We start from the raw sequence: 21,811 nt of genomic DNA, 5'->3' as shown, positions 1-21,811 counted from the left end.
AAAATTGATTGATTAATAGATTATTGTTGAGCATAATTTCTTCAAATTGAAGGTAAAATGGTTTCTGATATGTAGTTGAACTTTATTTCCAGCCAGAGAACCTTCTTTTGGATTCAAAAGGAAATCTGAAGATCTCAGATTTTGGTCTTAGTGCACTTTCACAGCAAGTGAAGGTATTTACTGGTGACATTTTCCTATCCTTTTTTTGATGATGTTTTATGTTAGCAGATCCTAAAAGAGCATGCTATCTTTATGGTAAACTTCAGTTTAGGTGCACTGTATTAATTTCCTCAAGTTCTCAAATGATTGCCCTGGCTTCTATTCTTTTTAGTTTTTTTTCACCAATTTGCAATTTAAGTTGAATTTTAAGTAATAGTTCTCTATACAAGTCCATATGTAGTTCTGTCACCTAAATTAAGAATTTATACTATAACAATAATTTGAGGACTTTGATAGGGATCTTTGTAATCGGTTTTTGCTTTGCTAAGAGCATGTCACAGATTAGCTGTACTTCACAATAATTCAGTTTTTAAAGGGTGGAACTACCTAGATATTTTAGATGCTATATACTGCTGGTTGAATATGGTAAATTCTAAATGACATATTTTCTTAAACATATAGCAAAATTATTCATGTAGATTACTTGGGGAGTGAACTTTATGTGCAAGTATGTTGGCATTTGAAAAGAGGGTGAATATCTTTCTCTTGAACAGTTTAATGTTTTTTTGAAAGAAAAGCCACAATTACAAGTGATTCATTAGCTTTATATCCATGGCAAAGACTAGGTAACAGTGGCCGTATACAGTCTTTAAACAATATAACTGTAACATGGGCTGGAAGACCTGAGGAATAATTTAGTAGACTAGTTTTAACATTTGCATCTCTTTCATTTGTGGAAAAGTTGTATCTTTTTGAGCTACTGCATTTGCAGAAGAAGAATTGCATTTCTCAGCAATTCCATATTGACAACACAATTGACCTTTTTGGTTGGTCAAACCGAAGCATCTCAACATCAGACTAAGAATTTCCGTGTCATTTCATTAGTATTTTAGCTTGGATTGATGCCATCCACTGCATCCTTTCTGTTCAAAGTTGCAACAACTGCATTGCTTTGGTCTAAGCACCTAATTTAATGGCACATAAAAAGCAGCAGGAATCTTGTTCTTGTTGGTTTCATATTTGCAAGATGCATATGCATATGCACACCCCAGACAGAGGATTGGCATAAGAAGTTGGCTGGTTGATTTGAAGCATTGATGGATCCAGAGAATAAGTTGGTTAGTGAGTTAACTGTGTATAGTGCTTGGAAGCTGAAAGGTTGTAGCAAATTCCCATGCAAGGAGAAATAAGTTCTGTCTAGACTCTATGCTGTTTGAACTAAAGCTCCAGGATTATAAAGTTTTAGACATCCATTTCTAATTCTCTTGGCTGAGACAAGTAGATTGTGTTGAGAGAAACACAAGGCCAAGGAGTTGTTGTACTATAGATAACAGGTTTGATGTTTATTCTGTCTATTGATTCATACATGCTGTGCACATGCTTGCTTAATAAAGTTTGTGGCTTTAGCTTTCACTATTTGTGAGCATTTATATTAGACATAATTTTAGATTACTGTAATAATATTTTGATAAAAAAAGTGTCATATGAAAGTTTATTGTGTGCTTTTTTCATGCTTTTTCTCTTTGACAGAAGAAGATGCAAAATTTGCTTTTGAAGGAAAATCATGACATATTAGTTTTTTTCAAGTTAAAAGTGTACTACCAGGATTGTTGACACGACATTGAAAATCTGTTTATATGGTGCAATCCTTGTAGGAAGATGGGCTGTTGCATACTGCTTGTGGAACCCCCAACTATGTTGCCCCAGAGGTAGTAGGGTTATTTGTATTTCCTTTATTTGCTAATCATCAAATAACCCCCATAATTTGTATGATAAGAAGTCTAAACATGGCACATAATAACTTCATGGATGATTTATGGATGCTTTGTGTAATAGGTCATTGTGGACAAGGGATATGATGGTGCTAAAGCTGATCTGTGGTCTTGTGGAGTCATTCTCTTTGTCCTCATGGCTGGCTATTTACCATTTGATGAACCCAACATCATAGCGCTTTATAAGAAGGTTTATTTTCATATTGCAGCAAACTGTTTTGTCTAGAGGATGAAACTCAGTTCTTAAAATGTACTAATTTTCTAATATTCCTCAGCCCTTTTTAAATTTATTTGCAGATATACAGAGCAGATTTCACTTGCCCGAAATGGTTTTCTCCAGGAGCTCGGAAACTGATTCTGAGAATACTTGAGCCAAATTCTGAATATGTATGTTTTTATTAAGAATAATAATACACTTCAGTAAGTTATTTCCTTGCTATATTGACATTGGAGTGTTGGGTGTCTTTGCTTGGTTCAATTCTGAGTGCTACCAGTTTATTGATATTTGTTCTGTGTCTTTGACTTGTAATTATTTCCTGTATCAGCGGATTACAATACCTCAGATGTTAGAAAGTTCTTGGTTCAAGAAAGGCTACAATCCAGTCAAATTTGAAGAAGAAAGAGATACCAGCCTTGATGACATCGATGCAGTATTTAGTGATTCTGTTGTAAGTGAATATGTGTAAGCCTTATTTTGCTTTTCTATATATCTATGCATCACTGCTTACATGCACTCTTGTCAAAATGAATATTACATATGCAGCAATTGCACCTCAACATTGTTAAAATTTTGGGCACTAGACTCAGTGCACACACACACACAACAGATCCGATAACAGTCTCGAATTAATTAATTAACTAAAACACACTGATGTGCCTAACCAAATCTTGCACAGGGGAACTTATTAAACCAGCAATTAGATCATGCACAGTAACATATTACACAAGTTTTGCCCAATCAACAGTTCTTCATTAAATTCTTCTTAAAACTTGCTCGGGCTCCCTTTCTGGATAATGGCCCTTGAGGAAATTACATGTACAGCAATTGCCCTAGATTTGATCTAGTGGATCAAGCCCGAGATCCGTCCTCGATTTTGCTGATGTGGATCTCCTTTGTTACTCCATGCTCTTTCCTTGGACCCGGTATAACTGAGTATCTCACTCACAACAAACCTGCAATATTACTCATGTAGATCTCTTGCTTACTTGAGAGAATCTCTCTCTCAATATCTCATGCTCCTGCATGTCTTTGTGCCCTACTCAGCCTTGCTTGACCCTCTTAGCCCTCTCAACCTTGCTCAATCCTCTCAGCTCTCCATAGGCCCTCTCGGACCTCTTGCCAAGCCACAAGAATGAATCATTCACCCTTGTACTTATACCTTTCCAAAGGGTGCAATACCATGCATCTATACCATGGGTTATCAAAATACCATGGGTCATCAGAATACCATGGGTCTTGTTGAAGAATCTAGGGCATTCAGAATTAAAGAATCTGATTCTTCTTAGCATGATAACGATTTGTGAAGTTCTTTTGCAATTTTTCTTAGCTTGATTTTCTTGTTATTATTAGTGTGTGAGATTACTTCATCAAACTGCCATAAAAAACAAGAGACAAGAACACAAGATGTTTGGCTTTCTGCCAGGGCTAAAAACTCTCTTTCTTGGAGAGGAAAACCAGCACAAAATTCTTCTTATAGAGATTCAATTGACGAATACCAAGACCATGACCCTTGACCTATTCTGCCATTCCAAGACCAAGACATCCATCCCTTTTCTCTGTTGCTGCTGATATCATTATCATCACTGCTACTATACTTGTGTCATCACAGTACTGCTGCACCTTCACTGAGATAATCCTTGCTGCTCCTTCACTGAGATCATCATTGATGTACATACTGAGACCTTCACATTAGTACCACCAAGATCATTTACTATTGCATCTTTCCTGCACCTTGCTGCACCGAGATCATAATGAGATCCCTGAGATATGAGAGTTATATCGAGATCAAAAACATGATCCTATAACTATCATAATTACATCTATGCCAGGATCAAGGCTGTGTATGAGAAGTTATCACAGAGAACCCTCCTTATCACGAATATATCAAGACTGTGATTATATTTAATGATACAGTAAGCACCAAGTATACGACTGAGATATAAGTCATCATATGCTGCGTCTATCTGGAATGTCAAGGAGTGTGAACTGATATCGTTACAGCTGTGACTGTAAGTATGCCGAGAGGGATAAATATGTGCTACTGTGGGATCATCGTGATCCTCTTCATTGAAACTGTAGGGTTTTTTGAGACCATAATAATTATGCCGAGACTGTAACCCTTGTCACTGCTTCTTGTTATGCTGAGACTGCAACAGAGATACCACATGGATCATCTTCATCATTAGAATGCCAAGGTTGCTAGGAGACAGGTCCGAAGTTGTGTTCTCCTGTAGTGCGAATTGCAGAGACTTGTTTTACTCTCTTGTACCTCATCCGAGACCCTATGGTATTTGCTTGACCGAGACTTGATCTGCCTGCACCCATCCGAAAACTACAGTGATCTTATTTGTCCAAAGTCTGAACCTTACAGGCATGCGAAGATTTTCACTGCTCCTCATCCAAATCTGCAAGACGTCCGAGATCCTGTACCCATCCTCCTTCCTGCACCTTACCCATCCGAGATTTCAGAGGAGGATCCGAGTTCTGTGCTTCACATTTGCGGATACCCTAGATGGGTATTTATAGTGGTTTGTGCTTCCTATTTTGAGCCGACTATAACAGGTGAACCAACATGTCTTTTATACAAGCCGACATGACTGCCATTTTTGTTATTTAATTAATTTTGAGGTCGACATGATGATCTCCTTCTCGTTTTGCTTGCAGACTTCTTTGTGCTTGTAGCTGGAGGATTGTGCTTGGTCTTTGTAGGGCTTCTACACATTTTGTAGACTAGTATACATTAAATATAGGCTTAAGAAGAGCTGCTTCATACATGACTTGACTCTTTGACATTATTAATAAAATCCTAAAGACATCAAGAAGAAGTCTTTGACCTAATGACACTTTTTCTCATGAAACCCATGTAGCAAGGCATACAAAAATAAGTTGTTCTCTTTTATTACATCACTTACAAAGATCATTTCATTATGAAGACCGAACCTAGTTACACTTTCTTCAACAGCTCTATGGGTGCAAAGCCCCATCACTTAGCCTACTTGCCCCACACGTGAGAATACTTGTTATGCTACCCAAAACATCAACACTCCCTCTTAGTGAGGGATGTATTCTCACAACACCACCTGGAAGTGGCTCTACCTTCGAACCTGAAACACATTTCCACCCTTGATCTGCTACCACAGCTGCTCCATATGACACATATGCAATTCTTGTTGTATCATGGGGACCCTTCATCGAAGACACCCTACTCATAGAAGCCTCTTGCTCTTGAGCATCTTGCATGGCCATCTTGTACCATGACTTCCTAAACCAGAAGGTTCCATATCATAAGCCTTCTCGGCCCTCAAGGTCTCTGCTTGACCTTCATTCCCAAGTTTCTCACTTGAATCTCCAATGGTTATCTCAGCCCTCTAACCATCTTGGTCCTACCTTCTTGACACATACAAGCAGTTTTCCATACATAGCCAACTCTCTTGGCATGGTTTCTTCAAAACACTGCTACTACCTACAACAGTTCCTACAATTCCCTATCAGAGCTATCTCCTATGCAAAACTCAGATCCAACTACCATTTTTAGAGACCATGCTTTGATAAATTGATACCATGTTAGAATTTTGGGCACTAAACTTAGTGCACGCACACACACACACACCAGATCTGGTAACAGTCTTAAATTAACTATTTAACTGAAACACACTGATGTGCCTAACCAAATCTTGCGAAGTGGAACTTATAAAACTAGCAATTAGATTATGCACAATAACATATTACACTATTTTTTCCCAATCAACAACTTTTTATCAAATTCTTTGCAAAAGCTACTCAGGCTCCCTTATTGGAATAATGGCCCTCAAGGAAATTACACATACTGTAGAAAACATGCACAGTAAATCCCTTCCAGTTTCAAGTTTGGTTTTCACATCAAGTTTAATGCACTTCCCCTCATTATTAGCAGCTGATATAAACTTGAATATAAATCTCAAAAGGAAACACAAGAGATATACTCTACTTTTCACATTTGCTGAGAAGTAACACAAACATTCATGAAATTAGGACACAATTTTTTTTTGGTCAAGCTGACCCTGGAAAAACCCTGAAGGGAAAACTTGTCACGAAGGGGGATCCTATTTTTCTTAAGAGAAATTTGTTACAACAGTACATTACAGAAAAACAGCCAACTTATCTCCCTGATTTCTTTGCTCAGAACTCCTTGGGAAATGTGCTGTAGCTGTTCCTCAGCAGCTCCTTGATTTCTGTGCACAGACAACCTTGAAATTTGTCCCTGACAGCACCTCGAATGTCTGTTCAGACAGTCTCGAAATTCATGCCTGAATCTGCCTTGAAATCCGTGCTGATAGACCCACAAAAATTCTGCTCAAGCTGCCTAGAAATCTGTGCTCATGCAGCATCAATTTCCATGCCCATTTTCTGCTCAGGTTGCCTCGAAATCTGCACAGACAAACCCACAAAAATTCTGCTAAGGCTGCCTCTAAATCTGTTAGGCAGCCTCGATTTCCATGCTAATCTATAGTTCTGATAGGCTGCAATAAATGCCTGCCAGATGTCGAAATTCATGTTGTTCCTGGAAGTAATTAATGTGGCCTAACAGCCCCTGAAACTTGGCCCCCATCTGCCTTGAAAAACTTGCTGACACAGCTGCAATAAATGCTGGGAGAGTACCTCGATTTCTGTGCTATACTCAGATTGAAAATGTATGCCCTCTCCTTGTAGTACCTGCTGCAATACTAACTCTTCTCCTGCTGTACTTTTCGTCTCGGCCTCCTTCTGTTCTCCCATCTCACACATGAAGAATGACTCTCTCAAAGTACTTTATCCCCTTTTATGTTCTCATAATGAAGAAAAATACGTAACCCTGGGATCAAGGGCTGAGATTACATCTTAGCCTCTCTTGATCAATGGTGGAGATCTAATCTCACATTGATCCCCTTAAGTCCCCCTTTTCATTAATTGACGCTCCTAGTCACTTTAATAACATAAAAGGTGTTGGAAATCGGGAGGTTTTCAATCTTATCTTTAGATTTCCATTACATGATGTGATATTCCTACTTAGTATTTTACTAAGTAAATATCAATTTTGCTCAATTTTGGTTTATTACATGAGTAGAAGTGGGCTTAGAGGACCCACATTTGATTTTTGGCGTAGGCGGCACTCCAACATTAGATTTAGAGGAAAGATTGCGGCCTTGGTGGAGCGTGGGGGCACCACAAGGGAATTTCGGCCCACATGGAGAGTAAGCTCTCATTGGAGCGGAATCGGTGTGAGAAGTTCAATGTGGGCCCACATGGGCAATCTTGGATGCAACTTGACAAAAAGAAGGGACTTTCATTTTGCTCATTCATTTATCATTTCAGAAATTGTCTCTTGACATAGAATGCTTGAGCAGTGAGTCAAGTCTGCATGTGCTGTTCAGCACACCGGTGTTTCCGAGCAAAGATCCCAGCCCTTGCTTCGGTGGACTTCGAGTGCCAGCCCAAGGAGGGAGTTCTACTTAGTCCTGAATCATACCAGTAGCAGTGAGGCTGTACTACAACAAAGGGGAAGCTATAGTAGCGTAGGGACTGCGCTGTCTTGGGTAGAGCCACTTTGGGAGGTTAAGGAGTGAGTGGAGTTTGGAGGGAATGCCTGGGGAGCCTTCTAACAAGGATTGCGGCATTTTTGGGGCATTTAGTAGTAGATTCTACAAGTGGGTCGATTTGTTTAGCAACAGAGCCACTCAAGCCAAAGAGGGTTGAATTTTCGGGGTCAAGCTTTGGCCAAACCCTTCCTGGGTTATTCTGGGTTTATTGAGGAGAGGTTGGGATTAATTTCTCAGAATTTTCTGAGCAATGGAGAGGGCCCTAGCAACAGATCCTTTCAGGCAGCAACACATTTTTGGGCATCTAAAATGCAGTAGTTGGGCAGCATAGTAGTAGTTTGGAGGAGGGTGTCTCACTTGTCATTTTGGTCTTTGCTAGGTTGCCTGGAGCAAGCCCAGGTGCACTCATTAATAAAAGGAGTACACAATGCAGTTTTTGGAGCCAATTTATGGTTTGATTGTTTGTTACTGTTTCATGGTGATTTTGTTTGTGTTTGCTTTGCATATTTACTGTTAATTTTCCTTAGGGATATTACAGTGGTATCATAGCTCATAGACTTGGCACAACCTGTGGGAGCAGCGCAGTCTATGACACCAGAGGATAAGCAGAACGTGACATACTGAAGGCAAAGCTACATAAGCAAAGAAAGACAGTTGGAAATTACCCCTGATCCTGTGACTACAAAGTTTGAGGTAGAAGAAGCCAACATGGGGGACAATGAAGGAGACGGAAGGAATGAGGAAAAGGAGTTTGCCCAACTCCTACTGAAGGCAATGCAGGACTTATCCTGGAACATTGAGAGAATGGGCCAATGAAATGGCAATGTCAACAAGGGTAAGGGAGTCCAAGGGGATTTCCACTATGGAGAAGGGTCTGACACTTCACAGCACCACACATCTCTCAATGCCAACATGCCATTGATCCCGACACACCACCTAGGTTCACCATTCCCACATTCCTACAATTTGGAGCTGGTGGGCAACCAGAGCAGGAGGAGGCACCTTATGGGGACTATTTCCTGGAGTATCAGTCCTATGGACCTAATTTTGGGAGGGCCATTACTTTCAAATATTTCTGCCAGTTGAAGGGAAATAATAGGCCCAAGGGACAGAGTGGAGGAGGCTACATGCAAGGGACAGACTTGCAACACACTGTGGGGAGGTTGTTTCTCCCAACTTTCGATGGGTCCTCCAAGAGCTCGGCCAAGGCATGGGTCAAAAAGTTGGATGTCTATTTCTAGCTGAATCAAATGACGGAAGGAGAGGCAATCAAGATTGCCACGTTGCATTTGGAGGGGGAAGCCCATGACTGGTGGTTCCATGGGCTGACCATGTTGGGACATGTAGGAGTAACTGCTTATGATGATTTCACCAGGAGGGTGTTGGAGCGGTTTGAGAGGAAAGATCCGGAGGAGTATTTTGGGGAGTTGACAAGGCTCAAGTAGACTGGGAGTGCAAAAGCATACATTTCAGAATTTTTGCGATTGTCTGTGATGGTGCCAGATTTGTTGGAGTCTAGGAGGATCTACATGTTTGTGGATGGGCTAGAAGAGCCATTGCGCGGGTTAGTGAGGTCCAATAGGCCCACTACATTACAGGATGCGGTAGGGAGAGCCTGAGATTTACAGGATGCCTTGTAGAAATTCCCACTGTAGATCGACAGATTATGCAATATACTAAAACACAATACGAGATCTACTTCTACAACACTTTGCAGAAGCTTAATCGAATTGAGCAAGATCAAGAGAACACATATAACTGAGAAAGAGAAATCAATCATACATAACACAGAAGAAATATCACGGGGAAAGCCTCAGCCTAAAACCCCAACTTTATATTATCATACACGTGGAAATCTTGTTCAAGTTACAAAAAGAATCAGCGCTCAAGCTATCCTGCTCTCTCTGCAATCAAACAATACAGCTCACAGACTGAATAGTCACTGTATATGTCCTCCTTAAGCCCTCCAAGCCTCCTATTTCCTTGCGCAATTTTTCTTGGGGTACAATGATGTCACATGTGTGTGAATTGGCCTCATCGCACTCACTAAACTTGAAGAAGTAACTGCGCAATCCTCAAGGAAAGAATTCCTTCTGCATGCAAGGAATATTCACAATGGAATATTCTAGCAACTGATAGTACACTGCCCCTCCATTTGATCTCAACTGGGTCTCTGTCTGAACTGACATGCATGAATTATTTATGAGACAATACTTAGTTATCTGAAGTGTAGTAGTTACATGCATGCAAGCATTAACTAACTGAACTTACATTAATTCAACAAACTGTTTGAATTAATCTAATTGGACTTGACTCAGATAACTAAGTCAACTAATTACAACTCAAATTACAACTCACTCGTATCTCTTTAACTGATGGATAAATTCCTCAATTAATGGAGAAACTGTTGCATGTCCCCACAAAGACTTCAAGTTTGATTTTCCTTAACTAATTAACTCAAGATGAATTAATTAATTATTTTACAAACTGCTGCTAAGATCAAATTCGAATTTTACTTCACTATTTTAGTTTAGGGATTGACTAAAATAGGAAGGTATCCCGAAATGCTATTTATAGAATGCTATTTTTAGCACTTCCATTTTTCCATCCATTGTTGCTAAGATCAACGCTGGTTGAACTGCTATTTATAGCAGTGCTATTTATAGCAGTGCTATTTTTAGCAATTCTATTTTTAGCATTTCTTGTTGCTATTTTCAACACTACCTCTCAACAAGAAAGGGATTATCAGTAACCCCAATCCTGTCTCTGTGGAACTCGAACTTGCATCTTAACAATGCCTTAGTTAAGATATCTGCATCCTGTTCCTCGGTCGAAACATACAGCAACAACATGATCCTCTTGACCACACAGTCTCGAAGATGGTGATATCGGATATCTATGTGCTTGGACCTGTCATGAAAAATTGAATTCTCCGAGAGTTTGATACAACTCTAGTTATCGCAGCAAATCACTGTAGGATCCATCATCTGACCAAACAATCCCACTAGAATCTTCCGCATCCAAATGGCCTCACATGCAGCGTGACTAGCAGCCATGTATTCAACGTCTGCTGAGCTAAGTGCAATTGATCTCTGTTTCCTGCTGTACCAGGAAACTGCAGCTGAACGAAGGATGAGGATTCCTCCAGAAGTGCTCTTCTGATCTGATGGACTCCCTGCCCAATCTGCATCTGTGAAGCCCCGAAGCTTCACTCCCTCGGTCCGTCTGTACCACAATCCGCACTGAGATGTGCCTTTGAGGTATCTCAACACATGCTTCGCTGCCATCCAAAACAGCTTGGTAGGTTGAACCATAGCTTGACTCAGTTGGTTCACCGCAAAGAATAAGTCGGGTTGTGTGTTCACCAGATACATAAGTGAACCCACCAACTGCCGATAAACAATAGCAGCTACTACTTCACCTGAAGTAGCATCCTCCTTCCTCGAGTTCCTAGCTAGAGGAGTCTACATGGGCTTGCACTTCTCCATGTGAAAGTTCCTGAGTATCTCATTGGCATACTTGCCTTGAGACACAAATACTTCCCCATCTTTCTGCCACACCTCCATGCCTAGAAAGTAGTGCATAAGGCCCATGTCCTTCATCTCGAACTCTCTTGCAAGGTCCTCCTTGCAAGACTGTATCAGATGATCATCACTTGTCAAAATCAGATCATCGACATAAAGAACAATGATCAATGGTTTACCTTCTACCATGACGTGGTAAAGGTTCGCATCTGCTTCACTCTTGGTGAAGTCCAAACCAATGAAATAGCTGCCGATCCTGGTGTACCAAGCATGGGGTGCTTGCCTCAGCCCATAGAGAGCCCTCTTGAGTCTGCACACATGCGACTCACGATCGAAGGTTTTGAAACCTTTTGGCTGCTCAATGTACACCTCCTCCTCAATCTTTCCATTGAGGAATGTTGTCTTCACATCCATCTGGGGGATCTTCCACCCCATCTGAGCTGATAGTGCCAACATTGATTTAATCGATGAGTACCTTGCTATGGGAGCAAAAGTCTCATCGTAGTCGATCCCCTCGACCTGTGAGAAACCCTAGGCAACAAACCTTGCCTTATGTTTCTCAACACTGCCATCAGCTGCTTGCTTTATGTTGTAAAGCCATTTGGAACTCACCACTGACTTGCCCTGAGGCCTTGGGACAACATCTTACACACTGTTCCGACTGATAGAGTCGTACTCCTCTACCATTGCATCAACCCAGACTGGTTGCTGCACTGCCTCCTCGAATGAAGAAGGTTCGGTATCTACATACTCTCCAACCAGGGCCATGTACCCAGTGTACCGCTTAGGTGACCTCCTCCGTCTGCGCTGAGAAGATGGCTGTCCCACATTCTCTCGCGCATCCAGCATCAACCTGTCAGCTTCCCTTGAGCGTTTCCGCCCATCTCTGCAAGTATCAGCATGAGTGGATGTCTCCACTCTCGGATCCTCTGCATGCGGCTGCTCCGCACCAATCTGAGACTCCTCATCCTTATGAACTCAAAGTTCCTCATCTGCATGCAACTCGAGCTCCCTCTCAAGTGATAAGTGCATGGCTTTCTGCTCGTCGAACTTCAGATCCCTGTGTACCACAGTCCTCTGAGTGGAAGGAAGGTACACCCGATAGTTGTGGGGTGTATCCGTGTACCCCACAAGTATTCCCAACTCAGCTGTTGGGTCTAGCTTCTTCCTGGCATCTTTGGTCACATGACAGTAAACTGATGATCCAAAGATTCGAAAGTGACTTACATTAGGTCACTTCCCGGAATATGCCTCCATAGGTGTCTTCATCCTTAGTATACAGTGCAGGCTTTTGTTCTGCAAGTATACTGCTATATTGCATGCCTTAGCCCACAAATGCAGTGGTAAGCTTGGGTCATGCAACATCACTCGAGCTGCTCCCACAATCAATCTATTCTTCCTTTTGGCCACCCCATTCTGCTGTGGGTTATGGGGTGCCGTCAGTTCCCGTTTAATACCTTCTGCAGCGCAGAAGTCTTTAAACTGTTGGGAGACATACTCTCCACCATTGTCACTACGCAAGGCTTTTATTTTCTTTCCAGATTCTTTCTCTGCCAAGGCTTTAAACTCACAAAACCTCAAGAAGGTTTGATCCTTCTTTTGCATAAAGTAGATCCAGCATCTACGAGAAAAATCATCAATAAAAATAACATAGTACCTTTGTTTAGCGGTGGAGGCTGTAGAGAAGGGTCCACAAACATTTGAGTGAACTCGCTCCAGGATTGCTCTAGCTCTACTGTCTCGATCCAGAAAGGAAGATTTTGCATACTTACCCAAGGTACAACCTTTGCATGTAGTCGTCTACTCAAGTTTTCCATTGGGTAATTCGGTAGAAATCTACTGCATGATCTTCAGGGCTCCATGGTGCAAGTGGCCCAGTCTTCTATACCATAGCTCGCCAACATCTTGGCTCTGCATCATCTCAGCTTTGGAACTCAAAGCAGCACAGTTGTCTACCTCCAACTTGTAGAGATTCTTGACTCGAATCCCTATTCGCTTTGTCTATCCAGTATCGATATGCCTCAAGAATACCTTTCCTTGACTAAAGACTACATCATAGCCTTTATCTTCTAGCATAGCGACAGACACAAGATTCTTCTTCAAACCTGGTACATACTTTACATCAGTCAGGGTGAGGGGAGCCCCATGCTCCCTCTGAAACACAACTGTAATTTCACCTGAAACACGGTACTTTCCATCATCGCCCATCTCGATCCGCATCTAGAGATCCTTCTCCTCCAAGGTACTGAAAAGATTCTTGTCACCTGACATGTGGAATGAAGCTCCACTGTCCAGGTACCACACACATCCTACCATGGATGAAACCATGCATGCGATACGCGAGAAACCTAGCTCAAACTGTGAGGCCAGTGCCTCACCATCAGATCCCTTTGAGGAACCCTTCTTGGATTTCTTTTGTGGACAATTCGCAGCATAATGGCCCACTTCATGACAATGAAAGCATCGCACTTTCGATTTGTCAATCTTCTTCCCACCATGGGAAGAACCGGATTTGGGATGGGACGCATTCCCTTTCCCTTTCCTCACCTTACTCGCTAAGGCCAGATTTTCCTCATCATCTTGCTTCGATGAGGATCCATCTCTGGTGCTTCTTCTTATTTCCTCCTGCATCAGATCTGACCAAAGTCGTTCCCAATCTCGCAGTTTTTCTCTTCCATTAACTGAGTCCTGGTAGCTATGCCAGCTCTTAGGAAGACCGAGGAGTGCAAGACTCACCATGTCATCATCAGTGGTAGTGATCCCTACACTTCCAAGCTCATCCCTGTAGGCGGTGAGCTTGTTCAGATATGTAGAGATCGTGTCACCCTTTTCACACTTGATCTTATGAAGCTTATCTTTCAGCGCCAGCTTCCTCTGATCGCTGTTGTTTTGATATAAATCTTTCAATGTTTTCCACATCGAAAACGGAGTCTCCTTCCCATGGAGGTTCGAGACAATGTGATCTCGAACTCCCTCTAGGAGGATTCTCCTTGCTCTAGCCACACATTTCTTCCATTTCGCTAGTTGAGTAGCATCAGTCGGCTTGGTGACTTCTTGATCAATGAAGTCCTTTAGACCGTTATCCTCTAACACTGCTTCCATGTGATCCTTCGAGGCTATATAATTCGAGCTGCCACCAAGGGCATACTCGAGTCTTAAACCACTGAACGCCATAGGTGAAATAGAGATGTGATAAGAACTCGATTTCTATTTTCAGGAACCAAACGTCGAACTTCTCCTTCTTGTATACTGTTTTTCGCCTTAATCATCTTTGCTCTGATACCATGTAGAAATTCCCACTGTAGATTGACAGATTATGCAATATACTAAAACACAATACAAGATCTACTTCTACAACACTTTGCAGAAGCTTAATCAAATTGAGCAAGATCAAGAGAACACATATAACTGAGAAAGAGAAATCAATCATACATAACACAGAAGAAATATCACGGGGAAAGCCTCAGCCTAAAATCCCAACTCTATATTATCATACACGTGGAAATCTTGTTCAAGTTACAAAAAGAATCAGCGCTCAAGTTATCCCGCTCTCTACAATACAGCTCACAGACTGAATAGACACTGTATATGTCCTGCTTAAGCCCTCCAAGCCTCCTATTTCCTTGCGCAATTTTTCTTGGGGTCCAATGATGTCACATGTGTGTGAATTGGCCTCATCACACTCACTAAACTTGAAGAAGTAATTGTGCAATCCTCAAGGAAAGAATTCCTTCTGCATGCAAGGAATATTCACAATGGAATATTCTAGCAACTGATAGTACACTGCCCCTCCATCTGATCTCAACTGGGTCTCTGTCTGAACTGACATGCATGAATTATTTATGAGACAATACTCAATTATCTGAAGTGCAGTAGTTACATGCATGCAAGCATTAACTAACTGAACTCACATTAATTCAACAAATTGTTTGAATTAATCTAACTGGACTTGACTCAGATAACTAAGTCAACTAATTACAACTCAAATTACAACCCACTCTTATCTCTTTAACTAATGGATAAATTCCTCAATTAATGGAGAAACTGTTGCATGTTCCCACATAGACTTCAAGTTTGATTTTCCTTAACTAATTAACTCAAGATGAATTAATTAATTATTTTGCAAAAATTCAAATTTTACCTGACTATTTTATTTTAGGGACTGACTAAAATAGGAAGGTATCTCGAAATGCTATTTATAGAATGCTATTTTTAGCACTTCCATTTTTCCATCCATTGTTGCTAAGATCAACACTGGCCGAACTGCGATTTATAGCAGTGCTGTTTTTAGCAATTCTATTTTTAGCATTTCTTGTTGCTATTTTCAACATGCCCTACCTAGGGCTCAAGCACCACTACCCCCTAGACAGGGTTTCTAGCAGAGGGGAAAAGACACCAGGGCTCCACCAGTAAGGGCCAATCAGGGGCGTGGGTAGCTGGATGAGGAGACCCAGAGAGACCTCCTGAGGAGGAAACTGTGCTTCACTTGTCAGGAGTCGTGGGCACCAAGCCACAGATGTGTAGCGGGAAAGGCCCACTACATCGAGGTCTTTTCTGACAATGATGCAGAGGATGAGACCTACTTTGAGATGGGTGGAGATGACAGCGCAAGACCTCAGGAGGGAGGACCACCACTACCACCAACAACAACAGGGGAGTTTCCTTTGCACCTTCTAGAGGGGTCCTTGCATCACTGCGTGGGGTACCCAAATTTTTTACCTTGAGGATCAGAGGCACTGTTTAGGGGCAATGTGTATTAGTTCTGGTGGACAGTGGGGCTACCCACAATTTCATTGATGCTCAGTTGGTTCAGAGGAGAGGCATCACAACTGAGGAGTTTGAGGGATTCACAGTTCTTGTGCCCGAGGACAGAACCATGTAGTGTACTTTCTATGTGCCAACTTTGATAGTTACCATGGGGAACTACTCCAGGACAGATCATTTCTTTGTAGTAGACGTATTGGACACCAATGTGGTGTTGGGTGTCCAGTGGCTCTATCCGCTTGGCAGAGTCACAACCAACTGGAGGAAGTTGGAGATGGAGTTTGTAGGGCCAGATGGAAAGTCAGTGTTGCTTTGAGGAATGCACTCATACCCACCACAAACTGTTTTGGCCCACAGGATGGAGGCCGATTTGAGACATGGGGACATTGAGTGGGATGTGGAGTTGAGGATCTTGGAGGCTGGGGGCAAATCCAAGCCTCCACATCCGAAGATACAGGCTATTCTTGATGGGTATCTAGTTGTATTTGGGGACATACCACCGGGTCAACCACCTGACCAGGGGTTTGAGCACACTATTGAGCTGGAGCTGGGAGTGCAGGCTGCCATCACCACTCCTTACCGACATCCCAAGGCATATCGGGATGAGATAGAGAGGGCCATCCACGAGTTTTTGGCACTTGGGCATATTGGGCCCATCTCTAGCCCTTTTGCTTCATCGGTTGTGCTGGTGAAGAAGAAGGATGGGTCCTTACGTATGTGCATCGATTACCGGGCCCTCAACAAGAAGACACTGAAGAACTGCTACCCCATCCCACGTATAGATGAGTTGATGGATGAGTTGAGGGGAGCTAAGTTCTTTCAAAGATTGATCTACAATCGGGGTACCATTAGATCTGGGTGAGGGACCAAGATGTCCCGAAGACAGCATTTTGGTGCCATTATGGGCACTTCGAGTTCTTGGTTATGCCCTTCCAGTTGACCAACGCACCAACTACCTTCCAGTCATGCATGAACCACGTGTTTCGTGGGTAGTTGAGGAAGTTCGTGCTGGTGTTCTTTGATGACATACTGATTTATAGCCGGACTTGGGAGGAGCATTTGCAACACCTTGAGACAATATTGCGCATTCTAGAGGAGTAGCAGTTCTATGCCAAACTGTCCAAGTGCGAGTTTGGGCTAACTGAGATGCTCTACCTAGGGCACATCATTGGGGTGGATAGTGTGAGAGTACATGAGGAGAAGATCAGGGCTATTCGGGATTGGCCAAAGCCCCGAAATGTGACCGAGCTGAGGGGTTTCGTAGGTATTTGCACTTATTACAGGAAGTTCGTGAAGGGCTTCTCCAAACTAGCAGCACCCCTCACAGACTTGATGAAGAAAGGGGCATTCGAGTGGACCAATACATTGCAAGAGGCATTTGATTGTCTCAAGGAGGTCATGAGTAGCTGTTCTCTGTTGGCACTTCCTGACTTCACTCAACCTTTCGTGTTGGAGTGTGATGCATCAAGAGTGAGTGTGGGGGCCGTGTTGATGTAGGGAGGGCACCCCATAGCTTTCGAGAGTTGGAAGATACTGCCCCATGAGCTATTGTACTCCATATATGAGAAGGAGATGTTGGCCATCATGCATGCATTGGCCAATTTCAGACAGTATTTGGTGGGGAACAGGTTTAAAGTCAAGATAGATCACAACAGCCTTAGGTTCTTCTTGGAGCAAAAACAATTGCAGGAGAGGTAGCAGAAGTGGGTGAGCAAGCTCCAAGCATATGACTTTGACATTGAGTATGTCAAAGGGAAGCACAACGTAGTGGCTGATGCGTTGTCCAGGAGGCCAACTACTCTTTCTTTGATGAGCATTGCCCCGGATTGGAGGGTGCAGTTACTAGTGGAGTACTCCAAGGACTGGTTCGCGTGTGAGGTCCTTGATGGTTTGGTGACGGATGACCGGTATCAGGTGATGAACACGGTGATATACTATTGAGACTGAATCTACTTGGTAACCAAATCCCCACTAAGTGAGAAGATTCTACAAGCTGCCCACGATTCACCATTAGCAGGGCACCAAGGGTTCACGAAGACATACCGGGCCATTAGAGAGCGCTTTGCATGGAAGGGCCTCAAGGATGATGTTCTAAGGCATATTCAGGAGTGTGACACATGCCAGTGGAACAAGGGTGAGAAGACACACCCCGCAGGTCTATTGTAGCCGCTTCCCATTCCAGAGGGGAAATGGGAGAGCATATCGATGGATTTCATTATCGGGCTGCCCACAGTACAGGGCAAAGATTGCATATATGTAGTGGTGGACCGCTTGACGAAGTATGCTCACTTCTTCGCCATCCTAGGCTGGTACTCGGCCTCACAGGTGGCTAAATTGTTCTTTAGGGAGGTGTTTCGGCTACATTGTCTACCAAAGACCATTGTCAGTGACCAGGGTAGCCGGTTCATACGTGGATTTTGGTAGGAACTGTTTTGGTTGGAGGGCACTGAGCTCATATAGAGTACCAGTTACCACCCTCAGACAGACAGGTAGACGGAGATAGTTAACAAGTGGCTGGAGGGATACTTGCGTAACTATGCGACAGGTCAGCAGAGAGCATGGATACAGTGGCTACACTTGAGTGAATACTGCTACAACATTATGCACCACATGTCCATAGGTATGTCACCATTCCTAGCTCTGTATGGTTACGATGCATTGTCTTTTGCTGACATTATGTTTGGAGACACTAGGGCCCCAAGGGCAAAGGAGTGGATACAGGAGAGCCAAGATATCTCGAGGGCTTTGAAAGACAACACGTAGATGGCCCAAAACAAGTAGAAGCTTTATGTAGACAGGGGCAAAGTTGAGAGGTAGTTCGAAGTAGGGGACTTGGTATTCTTGAGGCTCCAACCGTACCGACAGTCTACACTCAAACAGAAGGGGGTGGAGAAGCTTAAACCCCGCTTCTATGGACCATATCGTGTCACTCAGAGGGTGGGGGAGGTAGCATATGAGCTGGAGCTACCCTCGGAGAGCGGGGTGCACAACATCTCTCATGTGTCCTGCCTAAAAAAGGCACTGGGACAACATGTTACAACTTACAACAACTACAGAGCTACCCCCTATGGACGATGAGGGGCATTTGGTGCTGGAACCGGAGGCCATTTTGGATACTAGGGAGAGACATTTGCATAATAGGGTCATCAGGGAGTTTTTGATCTGATGGAGGAATCTTTCGGATGAGGGTGCCACCTGGGAGGGGGAGCAGATACTACAAACATCCTTCATTGCAGTTGCTTGAGGACTGTGATATTCCTACTTATTAATTTACTAAGTAAACATCAATTTTGCTCAATGTTGGTTTATTACATGGTTACACTTAGGAGAAGTGGGCTTAGAGGACCCATATTTGATATTTGGCGTAGGAGGCACTCTAACATTAGAGTTAGAGGAAAGATTGCAGCCTTGGTGGAGCGTGGGGGCCACCACAAGGGAATTTCGGCCCACATGGAGAGTACGCTCTCATTGGAGCAGAATTGGTGTGAGGAGTTCGATGTGGACCCACATGGGCAATCTTGGAGGTAACATGACAAAAGGAAGAAGGGACTTTCATTTTTCTCATTCATCTATCATTTTAGAAATTGTCTCTTGACATAGCACGCTTGAGCAATGAGCTGAGTCTGCATGTGTTGTTCAACACACGGGTGTTTCCGAGTGGAAATCCCAACCCTTGCTTTGGTGGACTTCAAGTGCCAGCCCAAGGAGGGAGTTCTACTTAGTCCTCAATCATACTAGCAGCAGTGAGGCCATACTACGGCAGCACAGGGGCTGTGTAGTCTTGGGTAGAGTCACTCCAGGAGGTTGAGGAGTGAGTGGAGTTTGAGGTGGAAACTTGGAGGGAAGGCCTGGGGAGCCTTCTAACAAGGATTGCAAGCATTTTTGGGGCATTTAGTAGCATATTATACAGGTGGGTCGATTTGCCCAGCAGCAGAGCCACTCAAGCCAAAGAGGGTCGAATTTCTGTGGTCAAGCTTTGGCCAAACCCTTTCGTGGGTTATTCTAGGTTCATTGAGGAGAGGCTGAGATTAATTTCCCAAAATTTTCTGAGCAGTGGAGAGCGCCCTAGCAGCAGATCCTTTCAAGCAACAACACATTTCTAGGCATCTACAACGCAGTACTTGGGCAACATATCAACAATTTGGAGGAGGGTGTCTCATTTGTCGTTTTGGGATTTGCTAGCTTGCCTAGAGAAAGCCTAGGTGCACTCATTCCAACACCTTATTGTACACTCCTTTTTCATTAATAAAAAGAGTACATAATGCAGTTTTTGGTGCCAATATGTGGTCTGATTGTTTGTTACTGTTTAATGGTGTTTTTGTCTATGTTTGCTTTACATATTTACTGTTAATTTTCCTTGGGGATATTACACATGATTAATTACTTGTGAAATTGTTAGCATTTTATTATGTTTTCTTTCTTCATCAAGCAATTATCATAAAACATGAAGATCACTGAAGACAATAGAACACGATATAGGCTCCAAGCTAGGGCAAAACCCCTCGAAGGGGAAAACCCAGGAAATCTCTTCTTATAGAATAAAATCAAATGAGATATCCAAGACCCATAACCACAAAAAATTCCACCTCTAGATGCCAAGTCAAGTCTTACTTGCAACAAATTCACCAGCAAGGGACTAACAACAAGAAGCAAACCAAGATAGATCTTTCACAAACCCTAGCTCCAAGAAGAAATCCTTTCTTCTAGACTTCGTCCTCCACTTCTTCTCTGCCCTTCCGTGATATTTTAGACCAAAAATTCATCCAAGTGTGTGTCCAAATGAGCTCCATCCATCCTCTATTTATACAATTCAGAGGGGTGCGAATAGACATGTCCATTTGGGCAAGGCCGACTTGACATGTAGACCAACTTGGCATCTAGAGGGGTTTCTGTCCCAAAATTTACATTTAAAATTTATTTTCCATTTTATTTTACAATAGGTCCAAAATAGGACTTTGACTCAAAAACCTAGACGCACAAAGTGTTGAAGAATCTAGGGCAACCATAAATTAGAGTGATTCTTCTTAATATGATAACAATTTGTGAAGTTCTTTTACAATTTTATCTTAGCTTGATCTTCATATTATTATTAGTGTGTGTATTTACTTCATCAAACTGCTATCAAAACAAAAGAGACAAAAACACAAAGTATTTGGCTTTCTGCCAGGGCCAAAACCTCTCCCTCTTAGAGAGGAAAACCCGCACAAAATTCTTCTTATAGAGATTCCAATTGATGAATACCAAGACCTTGACCCTTGACACATTCTGCCTCTCCAAGACCAAGACATCAATCCTCTTCTTCGAACACTGCTGAGATCATCATGATTGTTGCACCATTGAAGCCATCACTGTTGCCTCACTGAGATCATTGTTGCATCACTGAGATCTTCGTTACTGCCTCTTCATCATGTCACTGAGATCTCTTGTCTTCATTGAGATCATGACCTTCAAGACTGGGATCATAACTGAGATAGGATCATAAGATCATACTGAAACTGTGATGATCCTTGTTACTCCTTCTCATCATGATGAGACTGATCTCCCTTATCATTGCTTCTTCATATTATGCCGAGGCTATGGTACTGTTCCTTCTTATCACGAAAGGACTGTGATATTGCTCATTGCACTGAGATTACTGTGATTAGGACTGCATCTTTGATTTCACCAATACTGTAACCAACTAAATCATTGCACTGAGGTCTGTTGTATGCGAGGTAATAAGAGCACAGATACACTTATATGTATGCCGAGACTATTAGCAGTGCTGTTGTGATATCACTGAGATATATATATCAAGACAAATCCGTATACTGTGAT

The 21,811-nt window shown here is 42.5% G+C and overlaps 1 protein-coding gene across 8 annotated transcripts in view; it reads left to right on the top strand.

The window, feature by feature from the left end:
- The window catches only part of LOC149205854 (CBL-interacting serine/threonine-protein kinase 9-like), a 185,369-nt gene that overhangs the window by 81,033 nt on the left and 82,525 nt on the right, over window positions 1–21,811 (top strand). For all 8 annotated transcript variants that reach the window (XM_089395186.1, XM_089395188.1, XM_089395190.1 and 5 more), the window contains 5 exons: window positions 93–173; window positions 1,815–1,868; window positions 1,996–2,121; window positions 2,229–2,318; window positions 2,477–2,599. In XM_089395186.1, coding sequence (XP_089251312.1) covers window positions 93–173; window positions 1,815–1,868; window positions 1,996–2,121; window positions 2,229–2,318; window positions 2,477–2,599 — 474 coding nt within the window. The remainder of the gene's footprint in view (window positions 1–92; window positions 174–1,814; window positions 1,869–1,995; window positions 2,122–2,228; window positions 2,319–2,476; window positions 2,600–21,811) is intronic.

The sequence above is a fragment of the Pinus tabuliformis genome, chromosome 1_2 (assembly GCF_031772625.1).
Source record: "Pinus tabuliformis cultivar Carrire ecotype Pingquan chromosome 1_2, CPIR1, whole genome shotgun sequence".
Classification (NCBI taxonomy): Eukaryota; Viridiplantae; Streptophyta; class Pinopsida; order Pinales; family Pinaceae; genus Pinus; species Pinus tabuliformis.
This window is presented reverse-complemented; position numbering and strand designations above follow the sequence as displayed.